This window comes from Trematomus bernacchii, unplaced genomic scaffold (genome assembly GCF_902827165.1).
Source record: "Trematomus bernacchii unplaced genomic scaffold, fTreBer1.1, whole genome shotgun sequence".
Lineage (NCBI taxonomy): Eukaryota > Metazoa > Chordata > Actinopteri > Perciformes > Nototheniidae > Trematomus > Trematomus bernacchii.
This window is the reverse complement of record NW_022987469.1, coordinates 3,936,689-3,955,586: the sequence shown is the minus strand read 5'-3', so window position 1 is coordinate 3,955,586 and position 18,898 is coordinate 3,936,689. Positions and strand designations below refer to the sequence as shown.

The 18,898-nt window shown below is 41.5% G+C and overlaps 1 protein-coding gene across 4 annotated transcripts in view; it reads right to left on the bottom strand.

Moving 5' to 3' along the window:
* cadpsa (Ca2+-dependent activator protein for secretion a) overlaps nt 1-18,898 on the bottom strand; it is a 182,947-nt gene that overhangs the window by 88,721 nt on the left and 75,328 nt on the right. For all 4 annotated transcript variants that reach the window (XM_034143464.1, XM_034143457.1, XM_034143441.1 and 1 more), the window contains exons 4-9: nt 10,943-11,023; nt 9,348-9,584; nt 7,818-7,939; nt 6,211-6,322; nt 5,972-6,111; nt 1,394-1,460 (exon numbers count right to left, since the gene is read on the bottom strand). In XM_034143464.1, the coding sequence (XP_033999355.1) occupies nt 1,394-1,460; nt 5,972-6,111; nt 6,211-6,322; nt 7,818-7,939; nt 9,348-9,584; nt 10,943-11,023 (759 nt within the window). The remainder of the gene's footprint in view (nt 1-1,393; nt 1,461-5,971; nt 6,112-6,210; nt 6,323-7,817; nt 7,940-9,347; nt 9,585-10,942; nt 11,024-18,898) is intronic.

Below are 18,898 nucleotides of genomic sequence, written 5' to 3'. Positions count from 1 at the left end.
CCCCCACCCCCCCCACCATCCTACTGACAAAGCCTGCTTGGCGCTCCATCATCCTCCTGACAGCCGAGGAAGACAGCTTGGCTTCATCTCTCTTCCCCGCTGCAACACAACATGTGGCCACACTCAGGATACTGCGGCTCCTCTTTTGGCTGTGATCACATTTTTGTCACTCACTCTGCTTTCACTTCAAATTGGATTTTGAGGTTTTGAAAGTATGAAAGAGATAAAAGATCAAGGAAAGTCTTGTATTTGTTCAGAAGCATTCCACAAGGTGATATATTATTGGTACTATGAGTATTCATGTATCACACTCCATTGCACCTTCTCTAGCTTTTATATATCAACATATCAAAACGTATGCCATGTAGTTCTTTTCAGTTTGACAGACTTCCATGAGCATAGAGGTCCGGCCTCCTGCCTGTGAGCCGGATGGACCTCTGACTCTATGGGTCTCCATCGCTAAGCAGCTAAACAACAGAATAGCTGCACATATCACAACATACTGTATCCAATATGAATGTCTCTGAACTAGATCCTGCTATGGTATATATCATTCCTTTAAAAACCATTTGAACAGGGCTTTGTAGATTTCAGTGCCTCTGTTATCTGCAGAATATTTTCTTCATCTCAGTTTAAAGTGGTACAATTTCCAAAAATAAGAATATGTATTCATTATAACTAAGTATAATTACTAAGCCAATATAAGGCTGAAACTAAAACATTTAGTTTGGTTTAGGTTAGGTTCATCTTGTGTTAAAAACCCCATATATATATTCAATTTAATATTACAAAAACAAGAAAATGTCTTCCCTATTCTTTGCTTTAAGTATTACTTACAAATTAATTATCAAAATAGTAACAAATCACTGTTCTTTCACGTGACTAATTTATAACAAATGACCTCTGGAAAATGCACATCTGAACAACATGTGTATCTCAGCGTGCATGCTCTCTTCTTTATGCTACAAATGGTTTGCATTCAAACAATGCTACATTTTAAAATAAATCAATAATATTTATTAAAAAATCAAATGAAATTAATATGTGAAGATATCAGTGTTTTGAGTGTCCATCATCCCCATGGTAACAGGGGGGGGCAGCAGAGGACAGGTGGAGACAGCAGCAGAGACTGCAGGTTCATACAGTTCCTCTCATGAAGCGGCGTGTGTGTGTGTGTGTGTGTGTGTGTGTGTGTGTGTGTGTGTGTGTGTGTGTGTGTGTGTGTGTGTGTGTGTGTGTGTGTGTGTGTGTGTGTGGTGTGTGTGTGTGTGTGTGTGCGGCTGCCTGCAGACTGTAGTGCTGCCTCTGCCCGTTAAACACTCTGATCCACTGTTGGTGTTTCACATCACACTGTAACACTTGTATCTTGTAGGAACCACTAAAGGGAGCTTACCTGCACCAGTACGAAGAATCTTTTCTTCCATCTTTTCCACACATTTTTGCCAATGGTCCAAAGGTACCTGTGAAATCAAACAAATACAAAAAAAACTAAATTAGAAAGAAAAATGTTCACATAGATTTCTTATGGTGGCCTTATTTCAGCTGTAAATGAAATAGATTGTTAGCCATGCCTATGAAAAGATACGTAGAGTGGTGCCTCTCTGACCTCTGCTGGTCAGATGTCATTACTGCAGCCAGACACATCACGTTTAGGTATTTCATCCCAGCTACAGCTCATTGATTTTCATTAGTATTTTGTGTCGAGATGACAGACCTACGTTCAAATAAGTACATTTCATAAAAGGAAAACTACATATTGAAGTGACAGCAAGAATGTCACTGTTAGGCTGCATGGCCACATTACTGGATCTGGGACATCTACATGGAATGCAGCCATCATTAATGTTATATTGTAACCCAATCACCAAATATCAGCCTGATGAACTGGAGAGTGAAGGCTCTGAAGAACAGATGAAGTCACACCAAATGGAAAAGAGCTCTGAACTCAGGGCTGTATACAATGTGCACATGCTCATGGAGCTATTGCACAGAAGTGTGACTGAACTGAAACAAAGCTGTCGTTTTGTACGTTCTTTTAGGTAAATGATGATGATCATAAACAGAGGTCAGTATAACTGTCGCTGCTTCCTCATTTATATTGTGCAGTATTTTGAAAATCATTCACAATATTTTGATAACAATAACCATCATAGTAGTTTTAGGGATAATTAAGTGACAACAATAAGTGATGTTGATATGAGGGTTTAGGCAGAAGCATTCATTAAGTGAGAACAGATTGACTTAATCTAGCAATATGAAAGTGCTAATATGTAACCCATGAGTCATATTGCTGGCATATTGTCCAACTAGGTTAAAGAAAAGACAAGTTACTTTGCTAATTAAATGTCTGTTAAATCTCCCTTTGGGCGGCTGTAACTTAGCCTTTCAGTTCTTAGCTTGGAAACTGGAGAGTCAGTGGTTCAAGTCCCCGAACAGACCAAGCAGGGAGTGTGGACTAGTACTTTGAGAGGTGCCAGTTCACCTCCTGGGCACTGCTGGGGGGCCCTTCAGCAATACACCGGACCCCCACAGTGCTCGCCGGGTGGTACATAGTAGCTGCTCACTGCTCCTCATATGACGGGTAAAATGCACAGTCACAGTATGTGATGATTAAAAGATCCTCCATCTGTAAAGTATGTATCTACATCTGCAACCTGCAGGTATGAGTTCTTCTAATCCAAAACACATTGTTTATGGTTAATCATTTTAGATTTGTTGAAATATTTTAAAAACTGTCAACATCAATTCAGCATTTATGTATCACTGAAAACCTTGACATCTCAACTCTGTTTAAAATAAAAGTTACAACAACAATTGAGAGGTGTAGCATTAAGAAACACTTTGTAAAAATGTTGATGCCAATTACAGAGAAGTACATCAGGCATGCGCCACTTCAGCCCAGTGCCTGTCCCTTTCCTCCCTTCAGACAGACTGTACAGCTCAGTGCAGCAGTCCTCACAGATCTCCCCTGCTCTTCCTCCAGCTGAGCCCGTCTCCTCCTCAGCCTGTGTGGAGTTCAGTGTTGAGAAGGACGGGGAAAGGGCTGTTGTTGTAAAAGAACATCTGAGGGTGAGGACCCCGGTTTGATTTGCCTCTGTTCTCCCACCAGCCCCCCTCCCCCCCTCGGTGTGCCTCAGTGTGCCTTTCCCCCCGGCCCCTCCCTGAGCTGCTCCTGCCTGTCGTCCTAAATAAACCAGCAACCACAGGCTGACACATGAGGGCCCTGCATGTGTGGGAGCAGAGAGAGGGGCCAGTGATGGTGCAGCAAGGCACTGTGGGAATCTAACAGGCAGCCCAGCAGCCTCCTCCAAGGCTCCCAAAAGAAAGCATATGGAGGGGGCGGGGCAGACAGGAGAGGCTGTAGCTCACAGCTACAGACTTACAGTAGGAGCATGTTTTTTAAAGCAGTAAGTGTGTGCACAATAAAGAACACAGCCTCCTGACACATGGCTGGAATTTATTTTCCAGTACGGACCGCCACTGCATGCCAACAGTCATTACATTCACTCTATTGTAAATGCTTTCCAAGGTTATTATTATACTTGCTGCTTGCTCAACTGTATACTTGCATAGGCTAGGCAGCACTAACCTTCCATGCACCATTGACACCTCATTTACCAAACCATAGACTCTGTATTGTAACACGTGACCAGGGGCCTGAAACAATAAGTGGGTACACAGAACACAGCAGCAGTAGTTTTAGCCAGAAACGATGTCGAGGGCCCCTCGCACTGTCAGTCTGTCCCAAAACTAGCACTTGCAGTTTAGAGAACTGAAGTGTATGTTCCAATCCCATGTCCGAAAAAAAATACAAACAACGTTAGCTAGCACATTAAAGGTCTCCTATCATGCAAAATGCCCTTTTGTATGTCTTTTATACATAAACGGTGTTTCAGGGAACTCACAAAGTGTCAGAAAATAAAACCCTCTCTCTTTTTCTCCGTACCCAAATCTCTAAAAACGGGGGCGCGACGGAGCTGATCCAGATTTGCTGCCGATATGACGTAATATCTGAAATGTGGGCTGGCTTTACACCCACGGGCCAATCAGAAACGTCGCTATCAGAAACAATGTGTGACGTGTTTGGACGTTATATATGATCTTTGTTTACATTAGCAAGTATCGCTAACACTCAGAGCTAACCTGTACTGGAGAGAGTATGTGTGAAGAAGCAGGACATCAAAAGGAACTCACCTTGTGGTAAACCTGAGAGAGAGAAAGAGTTTGAGCTCCATACTGTTTGTTAAGGACCCAGAATCAGCACTTTAGTAACAGGGCTGAAATAGAGCTGATCTGTTTGGTCATTTGAGCAAAACACTTCATGTGTTCTACACATTTGTATATATCTGAGACCTATAATATATGCCTAAAAATAGTATAATAGAATACCTTTACGTTTTATTATATCCTTTAGGATTTAGCCAGAATATTAGCATTGAGGGTTTTCACAGCATTCTATACAGAGTGACCTTTCTCTTTAACAGTTAGTGTTCAGCTAACATGCAGTTCACTTGATCTCCACTCTGAGATTCTTTTACCAGAACTCTGACAAAACCTGTCTACCGACATTGACTCTTTTAGTAATTACAACACTGACAACAGGAAGCATTACAATATGTATCACTATCATTTATGTATTTATTTATTATTTATTACAAACATATGTATAGGACTGCTTCAGATATAGAACTACGACGGTGCCATTGATGTCGGGAAACACAGTTGCAGAGTGCAGATTCAAATAAAGTCCAGCACAGACCACTGAGGAGGGTCTCTCAATAACAAGGGCTCTGTTACAGTCAGCGTTACATGAAGATATTCCAGTGAGCCAGCAGAGACAGTAGCTGCAGGCGTTCATGACTGTCATTAAATACAACATCCTTCTACTGCTTTGACATGATAATATCCGCTTCAAGAAACTGGCACTGGCCTACTGCACTGTGCCTATTTCCTGCCTCCAGGACATGGTTAAACCATACACACGTTAACATGACTCCTCACTTCCTCACTGCAAGTAGGCGCCAGGTACCCCTTACGCAGCGTCCACACGGCGGCTTCCGTTGAAGCTTGCCGGCGGGCGTGTCTGAAACTCGACCAACAACCAATCACATGAATCTCCTGCCCCGGACACACAAGCACGCGGTTTGATTGGCTAGAGCTTGTACTGGCATATGATTTGATTGGCTGACGCTTCCGTCGAAGCTTCAAAAGTTGAACATTGCTCAACTTTTGAAGCGAGCATCCCACAATGCAGTTTGGCAAAGCGTGACGTCACCCCATTCAAGTTGATTGCATTTATAAAGCTAAATGAAACGTGATGTATCTTAAAATAAAACATGTCTGCCATGAAAATATATTACCGAAACAACTACAGTTTGATTTAAAATGATTTCAAACGGTCCAAAGGCCTTACTGTATTATGTGCCGTGGACCACCTGTAACATTCTTCAAGCCCTACCTTTTTACAAGTTAGTGTCTCATACACTGCAGTGGCAAATGAAGCAGTAACGACTGACAGCCACAAGAGGGAGACATACATTGTCTTTTGGGCCAGGTACCTCAAATAATACACCTATTAAGTAGCCAAAAGGATGATTAAAGGAATATTCCAGCCCAAAATGACCATTTGTAAATCATTGAGTGACTGTGTGTTAAAAAAGAAAAAACGTTTTTAACTCTATAATATAATAATCTTTATCTAGTTTTAAACAATAGCTTTACCATTTCATCAAATGTGTCTGAGACTGTTTTACCTTGATCCCTGTTTGACCTGCTTCAGATTGTGCACAAAAGGTCTTTCAAGCTACACACACTCAACCACTGTGAGAGTGTGTGTGTTTGGTGAGTGTACAGGACCATGATAACACAGGCAATTGTGTAATATATCTACCTGTACATCTGATCAATTAGAATATGCATCATATTAGAGAAATGTCACCACTACCAGCAGGACGGTCTCACTGTCACTTACCCACAATGCTTCATGTTCTGTGGTTTGTCCATGCGGATGGCCAGTTTGATCCTCAGGTCGCTGTCCGGACAGCCTTTAGACACCGTCATCTTGTGGAGCTCCGACTGCTTGGGACTGTTTGGAGTCGGGTGGAGCACAACCTGGAAACAGACAGATGATCGTAATGTTTATGTGCTAAACAATATATAGTGTACAATGGTTGCAGGCAATGTAAGAAGTAACAGATTGTCATCACTTACCTTCCCCAGCTCCTTATCCTCCAGAGCCAACACTCCTGTGCTCTCAGTGAACAGCTTCACCTTCACAGCGGGCAGCGGCTGCGTGGTGGTAAAGTCACCCTGGGTGCCCCAACTACACACACACACACACACACACCCAACACACACAAACACCACCACACACACACACACACACACACACCACACACACACACACACACACACACACAGAAGATGAAGAGAAAGATAGCAGCTTGTTAGAGATGAGGACGTCTCTGATCAGCTGAGCATCTGATACTCGAGATGATGGTTCGTCAGAACAAGCGCAGATGTCAAATCACAGGTCATATACAGTGTAAATAAAAACATGCATGAGGGCCTCATTCCACTGATGAGAGAAGGGTCCTGACATCCTTACTGTAAACACACCGCTCTCTGATCAGTTCAAGTGTCTGACTGTTTTTTGCTACGCTTTTAAATGGCAAAAATGACCTTGCCATTTTAGGATACTAAACTCATAACTTTTTTATTCAAATTGATTCCAAACAAATGTTTAAAATGATCAATGTCTTAGTAACTATATTCTTATACTCTTATGCAGAAATGGGGACCATAAATTCAAAGGAGCTGATAAGTGAAAACATTATCATTTCTATAGTGAATTTGAATCCCAGACACATGAATGATCATCCTCAGCAGCAAGTCCTCTGAATCATTATTGTAATTGTTTCATAGTTGCCATTTAAACATTTAAGCATTTAACGTTTTAAACATTTAAGCAGTGCTTGTTAAAGATTCTCAATTGCAAATGAGCTTTTCAGAAGGCCTGCAAACACATTGTTCCCATTATCTATATATCTGTTCGGCTCCCGCGGCTCACTCACTCCTACTGTACTGTTAAAACAGCTTGTGCTATTAAACACCAACAGACAAGAGTGAGAGCAACAGGAAGTGTCAGTGATGAGACAATAAATGAGATGCTACAATGGAGACATGAGATATGACATCTGACACTTATACGCTGTCACTTTCATTGGTTTTATTTATGGGAATAAACATGTCAATAATGAAGTGGCTAACTTATTTGTAACAGCTGTGAATTATTAGAGCAAATGTTGAGCGAACACACTTTCCTGAGTATCAATTTCAACCAAAACAACTTCAATATAGTTTAAGTACAAAATAATACAAACATATTGAATACATATATAGTTTATACTGTGTCACCCAAACTCTTGAAATCTAAGAAAATCTAACAAAATGATAAATGAATGAAACTGCAAAGAGTGTTGCTGGAGCGTTAAAGAAGCATTGGAGTGAATACAATGAGCACCAAACTGATTATACTGCGAGTTGAGGGAGATATGATAAGGACATCAATGATTGTAGGGTTTGTGAAACCATTCATTAAATGATTTCCACACCTGCACTAAATTCACAGCTCACTACATCCATACAATCACATGTTGGATTCAGGGGTCTGACCAGCAGATGGCACTATGTGATATATTAAAGCTCTCATTGTTCAAATCATCTTCTGTGTGTGGTGTGGTGTGTGTGTGGTGTGTGGTGTGTGTGTTGTGTGTGTGTGTGTGTGTGTGTGTGTGTGTGTGTGTGTGTGTACCCACGTTGGTTTGGAGGCCTCCGCCTGGTCAGTCTGCAGTTTGTGCCCCCCCTCCACCTCCATGGTGCAGTAAACGATCCTGTTTGGAGCCAATGACTTCAGACCCTGCACCTCCATGATCACCACCTGCAACACACACACACACACACACACACACACACACACACACACACACACACACACACACACACACACACACACACACACACACACACACACACACACACACACACACACACACACTGGCTTAAAGTACACACTCTTTGTTCCAACAGACCAAAATGTAGTGCGTCTTCATTTAAATAAAGCTGTATTATGTGCTCGGCTGTACTCAAACAATAACAAAGGTTCAAAGAGTGAGCTGTTGGGGACAGACTGGAGCTTTTTCCTGCAGAGATCAAGCAAACCAAATAGCAGTAGTTTCAAAGTGTTCCAAATGAACCTCTTGAACAACCAATATCAAAACAAGCTTCTATACTATGTCTATTTTGTTAAGCTTTTTCACCCCCTGCTATACGCCATTCCAGTGGACTGTGATGCCTCTGTGTTCACCTCGGGAACAGCTGTATTATTGGGAGTTCATATCAATCCAATCATTCAGCACCATTCAGCTCATGGTCAGCTGAGGGACTTTGCTCTGTTGCCCTACACTTGGTTGTAGTAGTGATTATAACATAAGCAGTGTAAAACATATCTGTCACATGACCTGAACAGTGCTAACGTGTTAGATTGTAAACCGTGTTTCTGCTTCCTTGTGTCAGATGTGGAAAAATGAAACCCAATCCCAAATCTATCCATGCTGTTAATTATTGCTAAACCTTGTTCCACTAAGAAAGTCATTAGGATGAGTTCAAAGTGATGTCATCCGTGTTATCTCAGCTTCTATTTGGAAACTGCACAATTAGAATGGAAACCCTTCCATATAAACCTCCTGGCTTAGAAAAAGCATTTACCAGACTGAGAGGGCCCAACACAAATATTGGTTGCATTCTGGGGAAATGTAGGTTGCATTCTTCAGAACCGGATGTCAAGTTGTTTTTAACTTCTAATGATTTCTCATCATACTTGTTTAATGTGTTCTTGTGAGTGGAAATATAATATTAAACTGAGTTCTGAATAAGACATACATACGTACATAAGGGAATTCTCTATTTTGTAAAAATACAAGTATTTATTCTGTTAAAATACTTGTTTAATATGTCTTGATCTGGAGGCCACAGACACACGTTAGTGTTACTCTTTACAGCTCTCAAGATGAGATGATATTTCCATGATATAAAGTCTTTGCTGCATAACTCTCATTGCAACGTGTAACTTCATATTACAGTTGTTTAATGCTTCCTTTAAGGGCACTGTGAGGCCCATAATGAACGTGCAGTACATGTTATGTTTCCCAGAGGATGAACCCTCGTCCAAGTGTCACCTAGGGATTGGTCATGTCAACTCTCTCCCTCACTAACCCTCAAACTGCTTCATGTATGTGATTACAATCAGTAGACCATCGTCTTTAATAAGTTCATCTTAGTCCACCCACCTCCAGGGTGAAGGACAGCACCACGTCAGATTTGGACAGCGTGTTCTCATCCTCCTGGCCCATGTCCATGATGGAGGTGTTGTGTCCTCGTTTCAGCTTCTGCAGCTTGAACTCCCCTCCCTTGGACACCGGCATGCTCTCCAGGTTGGCCATCAGCAGGTTGACAGAGGATCGCATCTCCTCAATGAACATGGCCTCCATCTCTCTGGATGAGAACCTGGGGAACCTCCCACCATGCTGCCAGAACAGGAAGCAGACAATCATTCATGAGCTCAGTCCACTGAAACTCCAGAACAACCGTATACAGGGGCAAAGCATTAGCTTTAAATAAGACACATTATGAATGTTTCTGAACTCATGACTCACTTTGAAATGAGTTGAAAGTCAACTTTATTTTTTAAAAGCACTAAAAACAAAGGTAGGTGTTTTACTTTAACAACATTACTGTTGTTATATTTGTTGAAATACTCTTCACATTGCAACAGCAATCATTAGATCAGATGCTCTACAAAGAAATAGAGCAAATGTATCTCTGTCTGTGAAAGGGCTGTTTTAGGGTCAGTTATTTTAACCTGCATGAATGCAAGCCCTGCTGGTGTACCAGCATGCACTCTGCTCTCTGCCTGTTGCAAGCTGCTAGCTTGACAGCTGTGTGCTAACAATAGCCATGTCCACTGGTTACATGTACTATGATATGTTTTTGTTCATAATGAGGGGAGGGGCTTAAGAGGGACAGGCTGTCAGTGTTTCCAACTCGATTTTTTAAAACTAAAATTAGTGACCTTTTGGAGCCAAACTCAAAACACTAGAACAAAAAGCCATTCCGGTATCATCATTGTCACATTGTTAAAAAGTATAATCTGTTCAGCTGGGAAAATCTCATAGTTTACAAAAACATCTGCTTCGTTTATAAGATCACTCGTGGGTTGGCTCCTCCTCCTCTGGCTGGCTTCATCAGCCTAAAGTCCACCTCAACCAGGGGGCTACTAGTGGTGCTGCTAGGGGAGACTGCACCATCCCATTTAGGAAGAGTGCATTCAGCCAGGCTGTCTTTTCATTCCACGCATCCCATCAATGGAATTCAATACCACAACCAATAAGAGAGTCCTCATCCTACTACTCATTCAAGCACAGTGTGAAAAAGTGGCTCATTAATAATCAACAGTGTCAGCATTGATGTGTGGGTGTAGGTGTTAGTATGAGTGCGTATTGTGAATGTTTTATTTATTATCATGACTTGCTCTTATCTGTATTCAGTGATGTCGTCTATTCTAAATATGTAAAAAAAATTGTTTTGGTATAACAATGTAGTGGTATTTGTATTCTTGCTTTTAGGATGTCTATCATCATATGGCAAAGGGACTATCGGTGAAAACTAACCTTTTGGCTAATTCGAGTACTTTTACATGTTTTTAATATATATTGATTAATGTACACTGTCCCTTGTTTTAAATAATTCAATTCAATGATGATAGTGGGAAAAAGTTGTTTTTCAGTTGGGTCTCTTTTTAAAAGCTTACTGATGGTGGCTTTCATTGTTACCTAGCCGAGCTTTACTGTAAATATCTTTCCATTTATTCTCCGTTCAGCCTTACTCGAGCTATCTGGTCGGCCATCTGCAGGCGTCCGTCCAGCTCTCTTCTGATCTGGGCCGCCTGCTCGTCAGGGTTGTCCAGCTGGGGAACACAGACAGACACAGGATGCTTTACATGACCAACCACAAGAATTAGAACAAGCTTCTGCCCTCAGATAGCTGTAAACAGCGTCAGCAGCGTAGGGAAAAGCCTTCTGGAAATGATTAGCTGTCATGACAGACATATTTTTATTTTGCCAAGCTGGCATAAATACCATGACCTGTCTGAAAAAACAGCACATTTTGTAAAGTTATAGTTGTTTTATGTTTCTTTTGATGCAAATTCAGAGATGGCCAAAGTACACACATCCTTCACTCAAGTAGAAATACAGATACTCATGAAATACTCTTGTAAAAGTACTGACTAAACTTCATCTTCATTCAAGTACAAGTAAAGAAATATGGGCTGTTTTAAAGACTCAAGCTGGTAACTGGACCTCATTTATATGAATAGAAGATTAAAGAAGTTATATTTCAAATTGTGAGACTGTCATTGTCATTGTCTTATATACACTGATCATGTTTTCTCTATGATATTATGTTGAAATATGAGCTCAATGACTCTAAATAGTAATGATAATGTCACCAAATGCAGATTAAAACTAAAGTAATAAGCCTGTTTTAAAAATGTAAGAAGTGGACATTTGTGTTAAAATTGTAAGGAGTGCAAGAAAAAAATGAAAATGAATGGTGGAGTAAAGTACTGATACCAGAGAAATCTACTTCAGTACTGTAACAAAGTATGTGCAGCTTTCTCAGGATCCCAGAATGATCAGTGTGTTAGCAGACAGACCCATAGACAGAAACACATGACCTCTGCTGACTCTCAAGACTCTGTGAACTCAGGGTGATGAGTCATCGTTTAGGCAATGTTGTATAGAGGTTGGCAAGTATGCAAATCAACATACTGTTGGTCATTGACCATGATTGTTAACAGCTACGACAGCTAGACTCGTGTTGTTTTCAGCTTCTTAGTGTGTGTATATAGTTTGAGTGAAATGGGATTTGTTAGACATCCAGGAGAGACTGCTGCTGCTTTGATTGTTTGCATTAAACTCATTTCAGACCTGACTCTATGGGGGCTGCTTTTAATGTTTATAGGCTACAGGAAATGCAGTGCAGTTGTCACAGAGTGAGGAGAGCAGCAGGGCAGTGTTAGATAAAACAGAACAACATTTGGATATATTTGGTGATCGTTGGTCAATGGATCCGATTTAGAAATGCAGGGAGAAATACAGGATAAAAAACAACTCATTTCACCTTGCCATGTTGTCGTAATATCATTTGCAATAATATGGCTGAAATAGTTGCAGATACTCCATTTGAAGAATGAGAGATCTCGTGGAAATGATGCTAGTTATTTTTTTAAAGGAATCTACATGTTCAGCTGCAGTGAAGTGAGCAGACAGGTGAGCAGACAAGAGAACAGTCTGTCTCTCTCTCGCTCTCTCTCCCTCACCCGTAGGTCCTTGCATTGATTGTCTCCCACTGTCTGCATTAATATCTTGCCAGAACAGCCACCCCCCCCTGCTGAACCACTGACTTGGGAGCACGTTTCATTTATACACACACTGGGGAGTGTTTGCGTGTCTCTTCGTCTGTGCAAGGCTCACATGTGTACAAACATTCAAATGTTTCAGAAATGAGTTTGACGTATATGTTATCCGTACACATCGATTTCTCTCACACACACACACACACACACACACACACACACACACACACACACACACACACACACACACACACACACACACACACACACACACACACACACACACACACACACACACACACACACACACACACTTTGATATGCACCACACATCAAGAAGTGTGTACCGTGTGCTGCTTTCTCAGCCTGTCGTGAACCTATTTGATACGGACACTTTCTGTCTCTGTAGAGTTTTGATCCACAGGGAGCAAATAGGATTCGCATTGTAAACTCCAAACCAACAGCCGGTTATTTTGAATTCAGAAACTATTCAAATATAAAATCACAAATGTGCCAATATGCATGCAAATGAAGACAAATCTTCACCAACTTGACAAAACATGCGCAGTGTTTACTTAAACCGATTCATAAAAGAAAAACTGCAAACAAAACGCTGCAAGAAGCTCAAAACACAACGGAGACCAGGGCACACTAAAAAGTGACGCACACAGCTGGGACCGGAGCACTTGGTGACGTTCACCGTACACACGGTTCCGTCGCGTGCTTCAACCATGGGGTGACATCACGCTTTGTCGAACTGCATTGTGGTTCCGTTGCTTCGCTTTGCCTCCGCTGCTCGCGCTGAAAGTTGAGAAAAGTTCAACTTTTGAAGCGCCGACGGAAGCGCCAGCCAATCAAATCATATGCCAGTACAAGCGCTAGCCAATCAAACAGCATTCTTGTGTGTCCGGGGCGGGAGATTAATGTGATTGGTTGTTGGTCGTTAACCCCAAGCGCCAGATACGCCCACCGGCAAGCGCCAACGCGACGGAACCGTGTACGATCCGTTGCTCGCACTGAAAGTTGAGAAAAGTTCAACTTTTCAAGCGTTGACGGAAGCGACAGCCAATCAAATAATATGCCAGTACAAGCGCTAGCCAATCAAACCGTGTGCGTGTGTGTCCGAGGCTGGAGATGAATGTGATTGATTGTTGGTCGCGCGCCAGACACGCCCACCGGCAAGCTTCAACGCGACGGAACCGTGTGTACGAGACATGATGAGGATTATAAAGCTGGACAACTTTCTCTGTTGCAGAGTCAGTCTGTCTCATAACTGTAAGTGTTTGTCAGTATATTTGAAAGGACTAGGTTAGCTACGTTAGCTAGCTAGCTTATCTGCCATAATATCGGAAGGAATCGTGTGATCACTTTGTCAAAAATAAGATAGTAAAACCCACATTTTAAGTACATTTCCAGTGACGGAGACAGTTGGCCAACTTTATAATCCCTGAACGCCAACAAGCACTCCGGTCCCCGGTTCTGTTGTGTTTTGAGCTTATTGCAGTGTTTTTTCCCTAACACCTTTTTATTTTTTTGAGTAACCGCTGCGCATTTGTGAATGTATTCCAAGTGCATGTGTTGCCAAGATGTTTCTTCATTCGCATGTGTTTTGGCACATTTGTATTATTCTTATTTTTTTATTTTGCAGTGTGTTTCTCTAATGTTAGTGTTGGGCCGTTGTAGCGAGTATGCACCTCTCGGCCACCGTAGGTTTGCTCTTCAGTTTCAGTGAATGTTATATATTCAAGTGACAAAGCCATCTAGCAGCCATATGAATTATGAATCTTGTGTTATATCAACACAGGCTGCAGAGGGAGGAGGTCACCAAAACATCAGACTAACACTGCTGGCCCACAGCTGGTTTGATTAACCATAGCACTACTACGCTCCACCTTACAAAACCCTGATAGGTAGAAACTGTAGCCAAGTTAGGGCTAAACAAACCAAACCTTAGCTGTAGTGCTACCAAATCATAAAACAGATATAACATCATCTAAAAAGGGAAAAGGTGTGTGTGGAAATCTGAAAATATTTTTTAATTTTTTAAACACAACTGCAAAACTTAGAAAGTACTTAAATATAGAACATGAGGAATATATTTGTTGATGATTATGCACAGTACACATCCTCTCTATCAAATCATTTATACCCTGTGCCTTCAGATTATACATTTAAGAGCATAAATGAAAGCTTCAATTGTTTTCTGATGGTGTCATAGAGTTGCTTACCAACAATCAACACTGCTCAATTCACAGTTAGAAAATAAAGTGCAACAGAGCTTATCACTGAGACAAACAGGGATGCTTCACTGCATGCATCATTCCCCTTGTATTAAGTCAGCCTTTGGTCCTGCTAGTTCTATTCAGTCCTCAGTCTCTGCACCTGGCCTCTTCAGCCAATGAATAACTCCTCCAAGCCCCCCCCCCCCCCCCCCCCCCATCCTGCTGCCTGTCCACCTGCTACCTTCATTGCTGTTCTTTTACAATAACTCATCTCTCTGTCTGCCTGCAGTCTGAGGCTCAACAGCAACATGTTGAAGTGTCTTTGGCTGTTGTAAGATGGAGCTTTGAATGATAAGATATGTACGTCATGGATCTGAACCGTCACTGGCACATCCAGTCTCCTGTGTGAGCTGACACTGCAGCATGTTACTGAAAGCCTCTAACCTCTGTAGTCTGTTTATTGTGATCAAATGATTTTGATTATAACATTTATTAAACATAAAACATAAAACGTTCTTACAGCAAGATAACAATTGATTTGTGTGTTTCTCACTGACCCAGCTCAGGTTTGCTCTCCTCTAACTGATGTATCCGGCTCTTTTGCTGCTTCTCTCTCACTGTGTCTGCCTGCTTCCTGCTGCGCAGTGTTCTTCCTCCAAAAGAAGGATGTGAGTTTGATGAGTGCATTGGCAGAACAATCAAAACAAAGAGTTGAAAGATTCTAACACCCTGGAAGAGCTGAAGGGAAGGGCCATTGATTTCTCTTCATTCTCTGTGGGTTCATCACTATGACCCGAGAACTGCAACACAAGCATGTAAACACAAACATCATTACTCCTCTGCTCTACAACTCCATTCTGCTGAGTGCTATGTCTATTAAAGAATTTCTTTTTTGATTTCTTAGGTGCACAACTTCACACACACACCCATCCTAATGACAGTGATGTGACACTACACCTGTCACATATGATGCACTGTGACAATGTCACTGAAACTGATCCACTGCTCACTGTCTGAGGAGGTGTGTCACGTAAGGAGTGGTGGATGAGCTATAATGTATAGAAGGTGCAGGTTGTTGCTTGCTTATGTTACATTACAATAATTGCAAACTAGATCCCCCAGCAGTTGTGAGACCATTTACGTATCAACACATACTGTACATTTCAAAATCTAATTCAGAGTTCCACAGTTATGGAATGCAATACATATTTATATGGCAAATATATTGACTTATTTCAAGTTTATTTTTGTTACCTTTTTTTTTTATTTCCTTACTGTTTATGCTCGCTTGTGTGTTTGGGGAAAACACATTTTCGTCGTGCTATGTTGTGATTGTTTGTACAAATGTGTTTATTGCTTAGAAGTTCTTTAATTATACCTTATGCCTATATTATTATATGTATGCCTTATTTATCTAAACAGTGTAGGACTGAACAAGCCTTAATAAACTCCTTCCTCTCTTGCACTCTAATTACTGTCTTTATTATGCATCTTCATTAATGTGCACGTATTAAAAAGCACTATAGCAAACCTCTCTACACATATGTATTCAATTGTCTGATATTATGTGTTACTACATCAAACGTGTCTTTATCATGAATCTGTGAGCACTTTGAGAGCTTTTAGTGAAAGCTAAATCTAACACACCTGACCCCAACATTAATGATGTAACCAAGGATACTGATGGATCACTATAAACAACATCAATATTAGATGAATACCCTCACGGCTCCTAATCCTCACCTCTCCATTGATTTAAACAAACGACATGCTCTGGATGGAGACGCCCAAACCCTGATGGTGATTACAAGAAAAGCAATCTCTCGCCCTTAACTCAGATAAGGGCACCAGAGTTGGCATGGCAAGGGAGGGGGGGAGCAGTAGCTGCTGTGTACAGTTGCCATAGCGACCAACATACAAGAGGATAAAGGGCACTGGGGAGTGTTTGCGTGTCTCTTCGTCTGTGCAAGGCTCACATGTGTACAAACATTCAAATGTTTCAGAAATGAGTTTGACGTATATGTTATCCGTACACATCGATTTCTCTCCCTTACACACACACACACACACACACACACACACACACACACACACACACACACACACACACACACACACACACACACACACACACACACACACACACACACACACACACACACACACACACACACACCACACACACACACACACACCACACACACACACACACCACACACACACACACACACACTTAACCATTGATATTGTACTTCAGAGTGTCCGTGCTCTCTGCCTGACCTGAGAGCAGCACGGTTGCAGTCAGTCCTCCATGGTTTGTGTTATCAGAGCAAACACACTCAGATTGTTCAGGGTTTTCACAGCTGTACTGTGTGCTCGTACTGGATTATTTACTCCATCTGGTTTACCTTTCATGAACAGAGATATTTAAGTGGTAAAAACGCTATGGACAGTTCCTGATCACGGCAGGCTCACATGTTTGTGATTGCTCCTTCTGTCGTTCAGAAAAAGGGGAAATGATCTGGGAAACGGTCAACAAAAGGGCGAAGCCTTTGATAGTGCATGTTGACTGTAAAGGCATAAGAAGAGCTTCACACAGTCAGAGGTGCAGCACAGTGCTGCTGTTGGACAAATGATCCTCTCATTTGTCTTCGGAGGAAGGCTAGTTAATCCATTTATTTCATATTTTTAAATAGAACTAAATGATTTGCCGTCATATGGAAGTGCTTCCGTTGGGCTGACAAATGTAGGAAAGATACATTAATAATGAAATTAAACAGAAAGGGCTATGATCACTTTTAAGAAGCTGGAACCAGAGGATTTGGGCATTTGTGCTACAAAATGACATCAAAGATTAATTCATAATAAAACTGGAAAACAATTTTCTTTTAAGTCTTTAAATGAGATTCAGATGTCACAGATCTCAATGTGGACTTTGATGACAGAAAGCAGGGGTTGATACACAATTTGTTTCCTGAATGATAAATCCACCTAATTTATTTTAGTGATATTCCAGCACCTTCAAACCATGTCGACATAAAAGCCAAGGTGTTGTTTGTCTGGGCTTTAAAAGCAAGAGATCAATCACCTGATGGTTTGCACAATTCATCCTGAGGACAAATTAATTGTTTCTATGACAATCCATCCAACATTTGCATTTAAAAAACACATAAAATGACTTATTGGTGGTGCCAGATCAGAGTCATCATGAAGCCTGTGCCAATCCATCCCATAGATGTTAAGGTCTTCCACAAATCAAGTGAAGACTTGTTAGTGGTGCAAGAAAGAAAGCCAGAGGATATCAAAGTGCACCAAGTTGATATAAAATATTCTGGCAATCCATGAAATAGTTATTGAGATATATCAGTTTTGGCCCAAGTGGTGGACGGACCCCCTGAGCCGAGCTGCCAGCATCACTAAAAGCTGGAGTTTGAACTCTTGAGGGAGCTGCAAATGGCATACTTTTACTTTTTTAGAAATGGTACACGAGTAAAGTGGACATTTTCCCAAATGTGCCACCAGAGTGTCCCTCTTCTGCTGATACAGGGTTTATCTGTGCAGATCATTGTATTTCTTTGTTTGGAGATATCTCTGTCTGAGATTTTCCCTCCAGCTGACAATGGAGATGAACTTTGTGAGATGATAACATCTGAGACAAATCACATTCATGAAGCCCAACAGCAACGTGTGCTCTGTATGCCAGCTTCTCACAGAGCATGTTTCTCAAAGGGGATGTTGCTGCTGAAGGGATTTGAGTCAACTCTTTCATTGACTATTGATTATTTCCTATGGATCCATGCTGTTTCAGCCCTCACCATGCTGAGACGTGTGTCTCCGGTCTGTTCCAGGCTTCAGTGGCTTCTGACTCCACCACAGCCCTAATGGCTGCAGCCCATCTGATCAAAGGAGAGGACACCCACTCTGTTCTTCCCTCACTACATATCCGCTCCGGCGGCCTGAAATTCAATTTGTCTTTCAGCTCCAGCCATCATTACTGCCGAGGCACATTCATCAAAAGAGATGTGGCTCGCTCCGGACCCGCTGCTCTTTATATGATGTGTGCAGTTTGTTAGAGAACCATCAGCTCATCTGTTGCTCAGAACGTGCACTGTTCTGTTTGAACGACTGACACAACAACACATGTATTTATGGTTTAACAACTTGTCCTTTTCATCTCTTATTGTTACTATCAATCTGTTTC